The sequence below is a fragment of the Heptranchias perlo genome, chromosome 25 (assembly GCF_035084215.1).
Source record: "Heptranchias perlo isolate sHepPer1 chromosome 25, sHepPer1.hap1, whole genome shotgun sequence".
NCBI classification, from domain to species: domain Eukaryota; kingdom Metazoa; phylum Chordata; class Chondrichthyes; order Hexanchiformes; family Hexanchidae; genus Heptranchias; species Heptranchias perlo.
Window position 1 is genome coordinate 37,799,718 of NC_090349.1, and position 16,430 is coordinate 37,816,147.

Genomic DNA, 16,430 nt, shown 5'->3' on the forward strand with positions numbered 1-16,430 from the left:
GAGAAACCTAAGAGGTACTAACATGTTGGATATGAAATATATATTGACGAGCTCAATGCTAAAAACACCTAATGTCGAGCCTGACGCGTGATGCTCTGACATCATCATCAGCACTTTAACCTTTCCCTTTCATTTGTGTCATGCTTCCTCCACTACACAGACTGAAAAGCAAATTTCAAAACAAACATTCTATTTTAAATAAATGATTAAATATTAATTATACATAATTCTACAAGTATTATTCGTTGCTCCCCTAAACCACGCTTCTTCTTCCCTTGTCCTTAATGCTGTTTCCTCTCGCTGCCTTTTCATTGCGTTGAAATTAAGACTTGTTCCATCTCTTACTCAAACCCATTCTTCCCACAGACTTCTGAGCTGTTGAATACCTTTCATTCCTCAGCTTTCCCTTCCTCCTACAATCTAATAGGTTTTTTAAAATCCAAGTTTGGCATCGCCTCATCTTCCTTCAACTATGATGGTGACACATACTATGGATCTTTGCCCTTCAATATGTTTCTCAATTAAAAATAAACTTTGGTGTAAAAATGAAAGACCTGCATTTATATAGCGCCTTTCACGACCTCAGGACATCCCAAAGTGCTTTACAGCCAATGAAGTACTTTTCAAGTGTAGTCACTGTTGTAATGTAGGAAACACAGCAGCCAATTTTTACACAGCAAGGTCCCACAAACAGCAATGTGATAATGATCAGATAATCTGATTTAGTGATGTTGGTTGAAGGATAAATATTGGCCAGAACACCTGGCCGAACCCCCCTGATCGTCTTCGAAATAATGGCTATGAGATCATTTACGTCCACCTGCAGAGGGCAGACAGGGCCTCAGTTTAACGTTTCATCTGAAAGACAGCACCTCCGACAGTGCAGCGTTCCCTCAGTACTGCACTGGAGTGTCAGCCTAGATTTTATGCTCAAGTCTCTAGAGTGGGACTTGAATCCACAATCTTCAGAATCAGAGGCGAGAGTGCTACCACTGAGCCACAGCTGACACTGTAGAGATCAATGTATGTCGATGTGTGTTGTTTCCAATCATCAGTATTGTTGTTTGATTAACAAAATTCACTTGTCAGTCGTTTTTATTTTTTGTGTGGTGTCAGGCAACATGTAAATCACTTTAGAACAAAGCAACGTGCTTGGTTCAGCTGATAGTGAATTGAGATTATTCCGCCTCATTGCCTGGGAAAATACTTTGCTGCAATATGTGATGACCGCTAAGTTTGGATGGCAGACTCTGATGAGCTGTCAGATCTATTGTCTGCTTTAGTTTGAGGCTTGTACTTGCCAGAGTATAAATTCAGCCCTGAGTGTCAGTCAGACAGCAAGTTCTCCAAGCGAGCATCAGATCCTCAGGTAAGAGAGACAGAGCGAGAGAAAGAGGAGAGCAAGGGAAAAGGAGAGAACATAAGAGGAAAAGCAGGATAGAAGGAGCATCACAAACGAGGAAGGCCTGAAGTGCAAGATCAACAAGGAGAAATATAGACAAAATATTTAAAACATTTTGATAGGTTTCTTAATTTAAAAAAAACTGAGGTGAAGGACAAAACCCTCAGTACAGTACACCAAGGTTGAAAAGAATAATAGAGAAGGTAATATAAATTAGATAGTGGTTAGATGACATCAATTTTGGGTTTTAAAAACCTGTAGACTGTAGGAGCAAAGGTTTGTGAGAGATACAAAGAGTAGTTCTGTAAAATAGTTTTAATACATGATATACAGGTTATATAAACATTACGAGGGAGCAAATTGTGAAATGCTAATTGGAGGAAACAGGGATGAGAGCTGATGAGAACATATAGAACAGAAAAAGAGTGAGAATGTTTTTGTTACCGATAGTTTGAATAGAATATTGCTGAGAAATACAGAATGGAATACACTTATTTAACTAACAAAATTCAAGGATCTGCTTTTCTGATCATAAATTGGACAGATAGTATGCTGATTGGAATTTCCAATAATTGCTAATCTCAATTCAATTTGGAGTCATTTGTTTTGCAAATTGATGTGCCTGAATAGTAACCTGTTTGAAACATGAGGGCATTTATTTATTTATTTATTTATTCAGTTTGTGTCTTGTGCTGTGGTGGGACTTCAAATGTACATCTTTTCTGCTTCTTGTTCTCAGTTCCACATCACACGTGACGATACAGAATGTCTCAGACTACAAAGGGCACCGTTCAGGAAAAGGGCACCCCTGCTGCTGCTACTGTAGCTGCCAAGGCCTCTAAGACCAGAGAACCTGGAGTAGGCAACTTCAAGGTGAGTGTAACACTGTGCTTTAGGCAACGTTGGATGAGCTAGCTCCCCATCATTGCCAAAAACAAGAAGTTTTAGGAACATGAAAAGGCCATTAGTCCCAACAAGCCCATCCCGCTTTAATCCAATGTCACCAATTCCTTGTCACCATAATCCCTGAATCACACCTCTCTCTCCAGACACATATATAATTGTCTATTGAACCCATTTCAATAGACTTCTCTAGTAATTTGTTCCATAAGTATATTACCCTTTGGCTAAAAAAAATTCTTCATAAGATCCCTTCTTACTTCTAACTTTGTAATTTTAACCGTGTCTCCTGGTATTCGAACCCTTTAACACACTGATCAATTTACCTTTGTGAATTTCCATCATAATCTTCAAAACTTCAATTAGATCATCTCAAGTTTTCCTCTTTCACAAAGAGCAAGCTCAATTTCCTTAACCTTTCCTCTTAAATTCCTTATACTTGGAATTCTCTTTGTTGTTTGCCCTGGTTCCTGACCACTTGCAGTGGATATTCCGGTCTTGCTCACAGCAATACCTTCCTCATCACAACATTGTAGGTTCGTAGTTGAAGATTCCTCAGCTTTTTTTTTAAAACCTCATGTTAGCAATCTCAAATGACGACTCAGTCACTTTTGATGATGAGCATGTTTGAAGTACCTCAGCTGTGACCATCACCCCTGCTGTTATTTTAGAACCAGGTCCAACACGCCTGGGGGGAAGGGGAAGAAACTCAATGGATTGAAATCATGATCGCAGTCATCTGGGACACTGTCCTTCACTTTTGAAGAGCTGATCGAATGCAACAAAGAATGATAACACAAGAATCTTGGTGAAAAGGCCTCATGCGAGATAAATATTCTCCACAGTCAATATGCAGCCAGATTTTTTTGAGGCCTCTTTGGTATAGCAAGCAATAAGCTTTATTTTTGAGCAAATATTTAAACACATTGCAAGCTATGTAGGAATGCAGAAAAGCAGATAATAACAGTACCCTGTACACCCTCCAGCTCCATTGTACTGTGAAGGTGGGTAGTGTAATCTGTTTTTAGGTAAGGTTTTCTGCCTTACAACATTATAGTTCTCAAGAGATTTCTCGAGTGTGCAAGTAGGTGGAAATCTTGCAAACAAAATAATATGACATGAAATATTACGTATCATGTTTTGTCAGTGTTTATGAACCTGGGAGAATGGCCCTGAATTTCCGTGAGGTTCTCCTGATCTCCTGCAGTAACGTTGGTGGAAATCCAGGAGAAACGGTGTAAACGGCTGCCTTTAGCCATTACCGCTGTTTCCCAGGGGGCTGCACTGATCACGCGCCAAAGAACAAGAAATTCCAGATGTATATTTTTTTTTTGCTGAATTGTGTGCTCATTGGAGGTGGGGGAGGTTAGCACTGCAAAATGAAAATTTTTTTCTCGTATGAGGGCACTCGGTGTCAGCATCAAGCACCCCCAGCTCGGGTACAGTGCAGTCAGATGCAGAGTAGAGCTCACTCGACTCTGCTCCATTAAAAGCGACTTCAGGTAAGTACTTTCTATCACATCAGTCTGAGTGAGATTACCAAGTTAATGCTGAATTAGGAGCAGTTGTGCGTGGAGGACCCTTTGCCCACTGGATTGAGACTGGCCCAAATTTAGGAACAGATGAGAACTTTCATCTGGTCAATCTGGATTGGATTTGAACCCACAACCCCAAGGCATAAGGCATACGAGCCCCTAACAGATTTTTAAAAATGTATCATGTTTTTTCCTTTTACAGATTGCAGTGTTATAAAAAATAAAATAAAAATAGCATTGTACACTGCCAGTAGATTCTTTTTCCTCAGGGCATTTTAAATGATAGAAGCCTCGTAACATCATAACACTGATCGGCAGATCAAGGTCAGTTTCTGAAACATGGACAAATCCTTTGCTTGTTGCCTGACTGCCTTCATCCTTTGCTGCAGATCTTCATTTATGAACAGGAGAATTTCCAGGGCAGATTCATGGAGTTTTCCACCGAGTGCCTGAACCTGTGCGATCGCAACTTCGACAGAGTGGGCAGTGTCCGTGTGGACTGTGGACCGTAAGTTAACCTTGAAAGAGCTAAAGCACTGTTGGGTCGGTTACCAAAGCAGATGGGGCGCCCACTCACGGCCATGCGGTTGTGGCCTTGAGATGTGGCTTGTCCAACTCCTAAACCCAACAGGTACGTGTGAGGACCTTTATTGGATTGTTGCCAGCTCACCTAGGGGCAACTTATTGAAGTACAGGTCAGGAGAAGGGGTGAAGTGCGGTGGAATTGCACCTTGGAGCCCCAAAATGCAGCTCCACAGAGTGAGGAGACACGTCCTCAATCTCCTACTTAGTCATTGTGCATTAGAGCTGTCAAACAGAGGTCAGGTACTTCCACTTGGAAACTTCTTACTGGCTTGCGAAAGTGTAATTAATAGAGACTTGGGGCCTCACACACTTATTCTCTCATGACTGTAGATCAGTGACTCCTATTGAGATCTCAGCAAGAGCAAGTGGAACATGTACCCTCACCAATAGAAGACAGGGAACGCATTGTCTCTACTGTTACGATCTTCAGAGCCACTTTGATTCAAGACAGCTGGGGAAAACTTCGGCAGATATCATTAACTAATAAATTGTTCCTTGTTTTATAAATGTTGTCCTTCTCTGTTTCTAGCCTCATTTGATTCTACTTTGTCTTCCAGCTGGGTTGCTTTTGAACAAGCTAATTTCCGCGGAGAGATGTTCATCCTGGAGAAGGGCGAGTACCCACGCTGGGATTCCTGGTCCAGCAGCTACAGGAGTGACCGCTTCATGTCCTTCCGTCCAGTCGCCATGGTAAGTCACTCAGACTTGGGTGAGAAAAGTGGTGATTTTCTTTATGCATAAACAAACTATTCAATCGTACATAAAACATATTTTTATGGCAATCACCTCTTTTCTGTCAACAACTCTTAACTCTCCATAATGTCCAAGTTAGTCCAAGACTTGAATTCTGCACCAATATTTGGGGAGGATGTTCTAATACATCTCCCTCATTCCTCGGAAGAATACAAGAAAAAAGCTTCACATATGATAGGACCTCTCCCTCATCTCCAACCTCCAGTCTCTGTTTCAGACCTAACCTTACTTGTCTCCCTCTATTTTAATGGCCATTGCTTTTGCTTCTCCTAAGCTTCGAATATTCCCTCCTACAAACTCTTTCTCACTCCTGCATCCTCAATGTGTTTCAATTCAAGACTCTTTGCAATGTCTCATACCCTAATTCATAGTATCATAGCATGGTAAAGCACAGAAGGAGGACATTCGGTCCATCGTGCCTGTGCCGGCTCTTTGGAAGAGCTATCCAATTAATTAGTCCCGCTACCCTGCTCTTTCCCCACAACTCTGTACATTTTTTCAAGTATTTAACCATGGGCATAGAATTCTTTCCCAGACATCAAGACTTTGGATCTCCTTAATTCCCACAGTTTTTCCTTCCTCCTGTAATCTACAGGCTTTTAAAACCCAAATCTATTGTCACATAATACTATCTCATTTTCTCTTCTACTATTTTCACCATTGGTGGTGTCCTAAATGGCCTCGCCCCTCCCTATCTCTAACCTCTTCCAGCCCTTTAACCCTCCAAGATCTCTGCCCTCCTCCAATTCTGGCCTTTTGCGCATCCCCGATTTTAATCGCTCCACCATTGGCAGCTGTGACTTCAGCTGCCTAGGCCCTAAGCTCTGGAATTCGCTCCCTAAACCTCTCCACCTCTCTCTCCTCCTTTAAGACGCTCCTCAAAAACCTACCGCTTTGTCCAAGCTTTTGGTCACCTGTCCTAATAACTCCTTATGTGGTTCAGTGTCAAATTATGTTTGATAATCGCTTCTGTGAAGTGCCTTGGGACGGTTTTACTACGTTAAAGGTGCTATATAAATGCAAATTGTTATTGTTGTCCTGCGCTTTGGACTTTGACCTTTCACCTAGATTTCTCAATTTTAAAAAAAACTCAAAAAGGTGAGATTTTTTTGTTAAACTAACATTTGACAGCACACATAAATCCCCCCATATAATGAAGTAACTATAAATTAAGGCAGCGGAAAAGGAAACTGATTTTAAAAAATTCTCTTAACAGTTTTTTTTATATATTGCTTCACAGGATAATCAGGAACACAAAATCTGCCTGTTCGAAATTGCTGAATTCCAAGGCAACAAGATGGAGATCACTGAGGATGATGTGCCCAGCCTGTGGGCTTATGGATTCTGTGACCGTGTGGGCAGTGTGAAGGTTCCAAGTGGCACGTGAGTAACTCTAGTGCAAATCTCATGGGCAGTTCATTTATTGAATGTAGACACCGTCGGGAGAAAGAAGGGGCCTCATCCTTGAGAAAGTTCATACAGGAATATTACAGCTCTTGTGCATCAGACCTTGAGAGTAACATCTAATGACTATCCCGTGGAGAAGCCGTAGATTGGAGAAGAGTTGTGGCTCTGTTTGTCTGCCGTCCCAAGCTTGAGCTTCAGGATGATGAAGAAGAGAAGCTATGGGGAGGGGGAATGGAATCTGAAAAGAGAAAAGATACCTAAAAGAAGTTAAGTCATTCAGTTAAAATGCACAGTGACCGCACCCTGAAACCTATGCACAAATTAGAGCCTGTTTCGGTTGGTGATTGTCTTCCCTCACTCAGTTTTCACTCCTCTCCCCAGTTCGGTGAATGCTGGCTTCCCTCCAATTCTTCATGAATGAGCCTAAACAATGAGTGTTGTTGGGTCACATGACTCTGGGAGGGGTGGGGTTTCACACCTGAGCATGATCTTATCCTCAACTGATGTCCACTAATGCACAATTTTTAGTACGATGGCGATTAGCAGCAGGAAATCGGACTGACTTTTCCTCTTAATCCAGGAATGCTGAAGCCGTCTGAAATCGGCTCAATCAGCAGAGACTGGAAAGTCACACTGGAGAGCCTCCTGGTCAGTGTAAGACAGCTGTAGACTGGGTAGTACGTTTGCTAGTTGAGGTTCTGGGTGGAGTATGATGCGATGCAAACCCCTGACTAACTTCAGCGGAACATTTGATCTCCTGGGGGACAGGGTTTGGGCAGAGTAACCGATACTGGAACGATGATGTCTTTTTCTCCTGTTGCAGATGGGTTGGTTACCAGTACCCTGGATACAGAGGATACCAGTACTTGTTTGAGATGGCAGAGTACAAACACTGGAATGAGTGGTGTGCCCAGCAGCCCCAGATGCAGTCCATCCGTCGCCTCAGAGACATGCAGTGGCATCAGAAAGGCTGCTTCCAGCTTGCTACTAAGTGAGGGAACTCTCTCGGCATCGCTAGCTGATGGAGAAGCTGATACAGCTCATTTATTTTATGGAATCATTTAAGTTGAAGTTTCCAATTACTATTTTTAACTCACTCTGGTCAGCTAAATTTCTCTGCACTTTACAATGTAAAGCAGATTTTTCAGAATCCAAAATGTACTTTATGAGGCAAATAAAGAAAATGGATGAAAGTTAGTGTCTCAGTCTGGTTCGTAACGTGTTTTAGCATCTCCTGAAAAGCTTTTCCTCTTCAGTTGTCTCCTCTCCTATCCCGAAGATGCAGATTCCTGCTGGGATTGGGTTCCATGGATGCAGACAGCCCTTCAGTACCTTGCTCAAGTGGCCACTCTTCATGGATGAGCCTAGTCAGTGAGTGTTGACAGGATATCTGACTACATTTAAACGGAGTCCAGTCCTGTCTATGTATATACACACACACACACACTTTACAGCAAGGTCCCTAGACAACACACGGACTGCAGCAGTTTAAGAAGGCGGCTTATCCACCACCTTCTCAAGGGCAATTAGGGATGGGCAATAAATGCCGGCCTCGCCAGCGACGCCCACATCCCACGAATGAATTAAAAAAAACAACAATCAGGAGTGCAAACTGCGGATGGTTTCTCTCTCCTTCTTAGCTAAGGGCGCCTAAGACCAATTGTGTCACAACTGCCACTCAGCACAAAGCTGGAAACGAAATACTTTACTACCGAGATATATTTGATTGTTAACAGAATATTAAATTTAATCTTTAATAATCCCAGACTTTCCGCATAATTAAGCTCTAACCAGCCGGAGGTGCAGCTTTTCGTCAATTTTACTCTGCTCTTTGACTCAGCCGTGGCTCAGTGGGCTGCACTCTCGCCTCTGAGTCAGGAGGTTGTGGGTTTAAGTCCCACTCCAGAGACTTGAGCCCATAATCTAGGCTGACACTCCAGTGCAGTACTGAGGAGGTGCTGCACTGTTGGAGGTGCCGTCTTTCAGATGAGACATTAAGCCTAGGCCTCATCTGCCCTCACAGGCGGATGTAAAAGATCCCATGGCACTATTTTGAAGAATACAGGGGAATTCTCCCCGGTGTCCTGTGTGTGCAGAAATTAGGTTAGGACGGAGTTGGATTAAATGGAAATATAGAAAATTACAGGACTGGAAGATACTCTGAAGTCCATCAGGTCAGTCTCAAAGATCAGTGCCTCTCGATCACCTACTCCCTCACATATCCAATTCTCCCATAACTTTTTCAACACTATCTGCCTCCATTGACTCCCTGGCCAATCCATTCCACCTTCAGCGTAAAGTGGTTAAATCTAAACTATCTTTCCTCTTCTAAGCTTGAGCCTGTGTCCTTTGGTCCGAGAGTTTGTGACAATCTCAAATATATTGTCAGGGTTCAATTCCTTTAAGAATCTTGAATAAGATCTCCCTTGAGCCTTCTCTTCATAGTAAACCAATCCTAAATTCTTCAAGCTCTCCTCAGAGGTTAGATGCCTTACAATAAGTATCAGTTGGGCTGAGACGTCCTCAGTGTGTGTCAGCAGGCTATTCAACAGTGGAGGGCATCATAGCCAAACTGATCAGCTCGGTTAAGGCATCAAGGCTCACAGATGAAGAATAGTCATTGAGGTGAGAGCTGCCAACACCCATGGAACTGCCCCCAGAAAGAGTCAGCGCCTTCAGGGGAGGAGGGGGGAGGGAAAAATTTTGCGGGGGGGGGGGGGGGGGGGGGAACAAAATGAATTCACTTTCTTCATGTGACCTTCTGAGTTGTGCTCCCTGAAAGATTAATGATCGTACCTTCACCCAGGCAATAATATTTCCTACCAAACATTCCTTCCAAGGAAACCTCTTGAGTCTTCTATGGGGAGAATGAAAACAGCAGGTGTCCGGAGCCTGCACTGTGTCAGCATGACTGCCACAGATACTGGTTCACATGACAACACTCTGAGGAAAGCAGCAGCTGTAGACAAGCAGCTGGTAAAGAACAGTGTGATGGTGGGGGAGGCAGTTACACAATCGATTAAAGCTGCCGGTGCTTTGGAATTTTCCCACTGCAAAAACTTGCGTTTTAACATAAAGCCTCGTCACATCTCGGAACAGCCTACAGCACGTTGTGAAGAAGGTCTGGGGCTAATTTGACTTTGTGCGATAGTGTAAAACAGCTGATAGCAAATTGGCAGTCCGTTTTACATCCCGAGAGATATAAAAAAAAATAGCGTCTAGTTTGTACACAGCACGATCCTGTAATCAGCAAATGAGATAATATGGCCAGTTAATCTGATTTTTGGTGCAGCCGGTTGAAACATGAATGTTAGCCAGAACACTAGGAAAACTCCCTGCTCTACTTAAAATAGTGTCATGGGATTATTATGCTCACCTGAACAGGCAGATAGGCGTCCTCGTGGGCCTGCTCCTGGGCCTGTCCAAGGTGGCCATCCACAGGTCCAGGTTGCTCGCGGCCCGTGGGGGCGGTCGCTCGGCCTGTCTGCCTCTCTTCCGCAGAATGCTCCGCGCCCGGGTGGCCCTGGAGATGGAGCACGCGGTGTCTGCCAGTACGCTTGAGGCTTTCAGCGACCGGTGGGCACCGCAGGGGCTGGAGTGCATCCTGAACGAGGACAATAAAATTTTAATTTGAAACTTGGTTCTGGTTCTTTTGGTTTTTAGTTTTTAAGCACACCCTACCCCCCCCTTCTTATATAAGGGGGGCCTAAATAAAGAGAAAAAACCCCCCAAAAAAACAGGCAGATAGGACTTTGGTTTAGCACATTATCAGCCAATGTAGCACTCCCTCAGTATTGCACTGAAGTATCAGACGGATTATGTGGTCAAGTCTTGGACTGGGGTTTGTGACCCGGAGGTGAGGTTGTTATCAACTGAGCCAAGCTGACACTTAATTTAGCCACTGCAGGGTCCTGGCAGTAGCATCAAAATAACTGTGCATGTGCAAGGTGGGACTTAAGTTTCTGGAAAGTGTGTGCTGCTTACAAGTTGGTGGTGCCTCTTTAAATCTTGCAGGCTCAGCCTGTCATCTGCTCCACATTTCCCCCAGGTGCTGCAGTTGAGTAATATTCTTTCCAGCTGCTTCCCATCCTAATCGAGAAAGAGCACAGGACACACAAGCAAACTGTGATACATGTATTAGTAAAACAGATGAAGGTTTCAAGTTTTTTTTTCCTTCTGAATTGGAATCTTTAAATATTTAGTTGTGGATTTGGGTGGTCCCCTCCTGAAAGCTCTCAAATAAATGGGATAAAATAAACCTGCTTTTTCTGGTTTGCTTGACTTAAACATAAGATAGTCAATTATAAATCCAATAGGGAATTGAGGAGAAACTTCTTTACCCAACGAGTAGTTAGAATCTGGAACTCACTACCACAAGAAGTAGTTGAGGCGAATAGCACTGATACACTTAAGGATAAAGACATGAGAAAGAAAGGTACAGAAGGTTATGCTGATAGGGTTAGATGAAGTAGGGTGGGAGGCAGCTCATGCAGAGCATAAACCCCGGCATGGACTAGTTGGGCTGAATGGCCTGTTTCTGTGATATAATCTTTGTAATTTTACATACTATCTCCTCCATTGTGAAGCTTGCTTCAGGGTAAGTTGCTTGTAAATGCAAAAGATTTTTTTTTGTGGGGGAGGGGGTAAATTCTGTGTTCAATAAGATGAGGGACGTTAGGGTTGGAAAATGGAGCACTTTCACGTTTGGGAACTGTGTTTCAAATTCAACCATTCCCAGCTCAGGTATGGTACAGATAAATGTGTTAAGAAGAAAAGCTCCCTCTATTTCAACAATGGGCCTCGCCCCAATCTTAGAAGAGCATTCTCCCTGACACTAAAGAACACTTTTTATATTGTACACCAAATACTCTGTGGTCCCTGTGAGTGAGACTAGTGCCACACTAAGGACAGTCTTGTGTTGTAGGCCCAAGCGTACAAGAAACTAGATTGAGATGGTCCAAACTCATTTCATTTTGGAAGTTTACAACCAACAGACCAAGAAAACTTTTATTTTTTCCTGTCTGGAGTGGATTTTAATCCCGATCATAGAGGTGAAATCTAATTCATGGAATCAGCAAATTCCTTCAATGAAAAGGAATTCTGTTTAGGATCAATCCTTGGTCCCAACTCTTTCTCCCTTGGCAACGTCATCCGAAGACATGGAGTCAGCTTCCACAAGTACGCTGATGACATCCAGCTCTACCTCTCCATCATCTCTCCTGACCCCATCACTGCCTCTGTGCTGTCAGACTGCTAGTCCAAAAACCAGCCATGGATGAGCTGCAGTTTCCTCCAGGTAAATATTGGGAAGACTGAAGCGGTCGTCTTTGGTCCCTGCCACAAACTCCATATCATCGCCACTGATTCCATCCCCGTCCCTGGCCATTGTCTCAGGTTGACCAGACCGTTTGCAACCTCAATGTCCTAATTGAAACCAAACTGAGCTTTTGACCCCATATCCCCTCCATCACAAAGACTGTGTACTTCCACTTCTGTAACATTGCCTGTCTCCACCTCTGGCTCAGCACATTTGCTGCTGAAACCTTCATCCGCTCCTTTGACACCTCCAGACTCGACTATTCCAATTATCTCCTGGCTGGCCTCCCATCCTTGACCCTCCATAAATGTCAGCTCATCCAAAACGCATATCTTATGCTGCACCAAGTCCCGCTCATCCATCACCCTGTCCTTGCTGACCTACATTGGCTCCCGGGCCTTCAGTGATCTCGTCATCCTGTTTAAATTCCTTCATGGCCTCGTCCCTCCCAACTCTGTATCCTCCTCCAACCTTTAACCTCCCCTCCCAGAACTCTCTGTTCCTCCGATTTTGACCTCTTGTACATCCCTCCCTCCATTGGAGGCCGTGGCTTAAGCCGCCTAGGCCCCATGCTCCGAAATATCTCCGCTAAACCCCTCCACCTTTCCATCTCGGTCTTCACCTTTAAAATCCAACTCTTTGACCAAGCTTTTAGTCAGCCCTCCTAATATCTCCTTCTTTGACTAGGCGTCCATTTTTGTCTGCACGCCTCAGTGAAGTACCTTGGTTCATTAAATGCCCTATATAACTGCAAGCTGTTGTTGTTATTAAGCAGTGTCTGCTGGTGGTATCAACAGGGGAACTGGTTAGAGCTGTGTTTCAGAACATGATAGAACTGGCCTGGAATTCCGGACCACAAAAACAAGATTAAATGAGAAGAGGCAGACTGAGTATAGTGCATCATAAGGTGCTATTAATCACAGAAAGTTTTTAATGAACCAGGTGGTACACCCTGCACTGGTACTTCTGGGTTACTCAATTTTGAACCAAAACCTTTGAAGTCAGTGAGCTGGCCATTGTGCGAGCGTTGAATTAATGTCAGTACAGATACATTCGTTAACCCAGTGCACTTAAGTAATATTGTTTCAATCATCATCTATCTCAGTTTAGATTGGCTGCAATGTTCTAATGTCAATAGATAAATTCATTAGTCGAGGGGAGGGAGGGGAGTCGATGATTGTGCTAACTTGTTCCTTTTAGTTCAGCTCCCTTGCACTGCCAGGCTTGACAACTGATTCTGCTATTGTCCGTGAGAGGTTACAGTGGCAAGCAGCCAAGATGATTCTTGGTATCTGCGATATAAATTATAAGGACAGGTGAAGGAAATTGGGTTTGTTTTCTTTGCAAGGGAGGAGGCTTCAAGGTTATGAAGGGAACTGAGGAGATGATCGAGGCAAATTGCTCACTATGGTGAAGGGTTCAAATACTGGGCGACACAAGTTGAAAAAAAAATAGAAAATGAAGAGAAAAAAGTCAGAAGTCACTTTTTTTACACAAAGGGTAATAGATTTGTGGAAAAAGTTACCAGGCTATGCCATTAATGTGGACAGTATAAATGAGTTCAAGAGGCCATATTTCTTACTGGAGAGATAAGGAATTGAGGGATATTGTCAATAGCTGGGGTCACTCTCTGAGAAATGGAGAAGCTTGTTGGAAATTGCCCTTTTCTTTTTCTCAATATGCTCATATTCAATGTTAGTAGCACTCACCAATTAAAAATGATTAAAGTGCTTTATCACTGCCTGACCTTTCCTGATGGTGAAGTCCTCCAGTTAGGTAAATAATCATATGTGTCTATATGTAATTAATCTTGATTTTTGTCACTTATGTTACTGGGTCACTGGGTCTAATTATTTTTAATGACAGTCTCAGTGTAAGTGCATAGCTAATAGTCTAATGGTATTAAGAGTTGATGCTATTAAAAGATATGACTGAGCTTATTTAGTTATGAATGTTATTACCCCCAAGCACTGCTGTGACTTCCCAGTGTTTGGCTGGTTACAAATCAAGAAGGAATCCTTCCACCTGACATCCTCAATCACTGTGCAGCAGTGATATTTAGGAGCAGGGTTTTTAACCAGTGCAGGCCTCGTGTAGCAACTGTTGCTAAGGTGACATTTCTGGTTCAGGAACTGGAGGATAGGGAATTCTGGGAAATATTAGTGTCTCTGGAAATTGATCATAGTCAGAACTATTACCGTGACTGAATAAGTCAAATTCAGTTCTTATTAAATGGAATTCCTGGAGTTTCATCAGATTTTGGAGACGTTTATCTGTGGAAAGCCATAAATCAGTTGCCATGGTCACGATATCAATAATAATAAAAACAGAAAATGCTGCAAATACTCAGCAAGTGCTTCACAATATCAATATTTGGGCAGCTGCTTTTTGGTCCGCGAGCTTTAGGAAATATTAGGCCTAGGTATTTCCGTTTCACATTTTCACGTGACCGAGGGCGGGCGGGAGCACATAGGTGCTCAGGGACCTCTTGCACTGCATCTTCGCCTCTGTGTATCTCCACACCCATCCCCCCCCCCCGCCAACCCCTTCCTCATTTACTGGGCACAGTTCCCATCGCGCAGAATACACCAGCCCATTAAGTAGGTGGCCATTTAGAATGTGCATGCAAATATTCTCACCATATGTGCTGATTGAAAGCTTTGTGCAAAGCCCACCTGTTTAGTCTGAGATCTGGTGTTTAATCCGGTCGACGGCAAAGGAGGTAGAATCTACTTGCCAACCAGGGCGTTTACAAATGTTCAGGGAGCTCCGCTCTGCACAGTCTTCCTGAAAACTCACTGTTTTCGTGAGACATGTGAGATTTGATTTGATACAGCTTTTGGCCTGGGCTCTGGCATCTTCACTCTATTTAAAAAAAAATAGAAATAATTTAGTATAACCTAAATGAAACAAGTAGAACCCAAATAAAATGAGAATATTAAAAGAATAATGTGACCCATAAGGGCAAACAATTTGGGCCCTTTATTTTTGAACTAAGGTGTCCTTATTTTTTTTTAAAAGCAACATTTCACATCTGGGTTAAATGCAATGAATTAAAATACATGTAAACAAGAGGCAATTCGACAAGGATTTTTGTTAATTTACTAAAAGAAATAAGGAACACAGCAACATTTAAAGATAACAGTCAAAGCTTTATATCCACAGAGAGCTACTGCATCCTTGTAACCAAAGGGTTAACTGTAATATTGGGCTCTTCTAACTTTGAATTTTAACTCTACTTTGTTTTTTATATAAAAATTTAAATTTCTGCTACTTTTAAAAAAAAATGATTGTTGAAAACTAACCTTTCTTGGTTTGCCAGTCATACACAAGCCTGCGTGAGAGGTGAATTGTTTCCATATATAAAAACAGAGAATCATAGAATCATACAATAGAGAAGGAGGCCATTCGGTCCATCATGTCTGTGCTGGCTTTTTGAAAGAGCTATCCAATTAGTCCCACTCTCCTGCTCTTTCCCCATATTTTTCCCTTCAAGTATTTATCCAATTCCCCTTTTGAAAGTTACCATTGAATCTGTTTCCACCACCCTTTCAGGTAGTGAATCCCAGATGGTAACAACTCGCTGCTTAAAAAATAATACTGATTAAAATTCAGCCAGCTTTAATTAACCATATGGAAGGAAATGAAGAGTTGATAGAGAAAACAAAGATTGTAAAATTATCCTAAATCACTACTTGCTTTTATCCCCCCTCCTCCCCTTCTCTGTTTTTGCGTGTTCACCAAATCATGTCACTGTCCAGCTTGTAATCATCGACGGATGCCCAAACCTGGAACCAAATGTGTATTTATAGTACAGACTTCTGTCCAGTCAGCTGTTGACTGCATTATCACACTTGTGTATGTGTACGTCTGGTGGGAGCCGTCCTTATCACATTTCTCCTGCTCTATGTAGTAAGCCTGCCTAGTAGGATCCATTAGTGGCCGTTTAAAAAGAAGGTTCAAAACTCCCAGCAATATAACTTTACAGAGTCGGAAAAAGCAATTCTCTGGAAGGTACAGTAATGCTGGTGTTGGCTTGTGGTGTGAGAAGGATATCTTCGAATGGAAATTGGCACTTTTTTTTTCTCCGTTTGTATTTCTCTTTCCTCTCGGTGCGGTTTGTTTCTAGACTCTGGAGAGCTTGGCCAAGGGGGTTTATTTTTAGTCCGTGTGGGGACAGCTGTTGCTGAAGTATCCAGGCTCTCCTATTGTGCTCTCGCTGGGTTCTTGTACCTGTTCGCCGCAGAATGTTGAAGCAAAAAATGTCAATTCGGCTCAAAAATTGTGTGAGGGGGGAATAAATCTGCCTGCTGCTGCCTGGGGGGAAATAAAAACTGGGATCCAAGTACAAAATCCAATCGATTTAATCTACTAGAGAGCGGGGGAAGGCCTGGCTTAAATCATGGCCTTCAGTGACATTGCTACCTGGACTGGTTGTTAACCATTTTAATGCTGAGTTGTCAGGCTTATCCTCTAAAGGGAAGCAGTGAGTAGGGGATAGGGAGTGAGGGGGCCCACCCATACTATCTCT

At 42.9% G+C, this 16,430-nt stretch overlaps 2 protein-coding genes and 1 long non-coding RNA gene across 7 annotated transcripts in view; 2 read left to right on the forward strand and 1 right to left on the reverse strand.

Moving 5' to 3' along the window:
- The first annotated feature begins 2,142 nt into the window (after positions 1 to 2,142).
- crybb1 (crystallin, beta B1) lies at positions 2,143 to 7,631 on the forward strand. Its single transcript, XM_068006067.1, has 5 exons — positions 2,143 to 2,275; positions 4,227 to 4,345; positions 4,980 to 5,112; positions 6,416 to 6,558; positions 7,406 to 7,631. The coding sequence occupies exons 1-5, from the start codon at positions 2,168 to 2,170 to the stop codon at positions 7,575 to 7,577; spliced, it is 675 nt and encodes a 224-aa protein (XP_067862168.1). The 5' UTR covers positions 2,143 to 2,167; the 3' UTR covers positions 7,578 to 7,631.
- LOC137342241 (uncharacterized) lies at positions 6,329 to 15,660 on the reverse strand. The gene is made up of 4 exons (XR_010967218.1): positions 15,205 to 15,660; positions 14,575 to 14,764; positions 10,567 to 10,671; positions 6,329 to 6,820 (listed from the first exon to the last, which is right to left on the reverse strand). It is a non-coding gene; the product is annotated as an uncharacterized lncRNA (long non-coding RNA).
- Positions 15,661 to 15,769: 109 nt separating this feature from the next.
- LOC137342242 (unconventional myosin-XVIIIb-like) overlaps positions 15,770 to 16,430 on the forward strand; it is a 265,799-nt gene continuing 265,138 nt past the window's right edge. For 3 of the 5 annotated variants that reach the window (XM_068006068.1, XM_068006071.1, XM_068006072.1), the window contains exon 1: positions 15,771 to 15,913. The gene's annotated coding sequence lies outside the window, so the exon portion shown is untranslated. Of the gene's footprint in view, positions 15,914 to 16,430 lie in introns of all 5 variants that reach the window. The other 2 variants (XM_068006069.1, XM_068006073.1) reach the window with 2 other exon arrangements.

What these genes read in the sequence shown, in the direction of transcription:
- crybb1 (XM_068006067.1), top strand. Translation starts at nt 2,168, where the DNA reads ATGTCTCAGACTACAAAGGGCACCGTTCAGGAAAAGGGCACCCCTGCT. An exon ending in CTGGAGTAGGCAACTTCAAG is followed by an intron (nt 2,276 to 4,226) that starts GTGAGTGTAACA and finishes CCTTTGCTGCAG; the next exon opens with ATCTTCATTTATGAACAGGA. An exon ending in GTCCGTGTGGACTGTGGACC is followed by an intron (nt 4,346 to 4,979) that starts GTAAGTTAACCT and finishes TTTGTCTTCCAG; the next exon opens with CTGGGTTGCTTTTGAACAAG.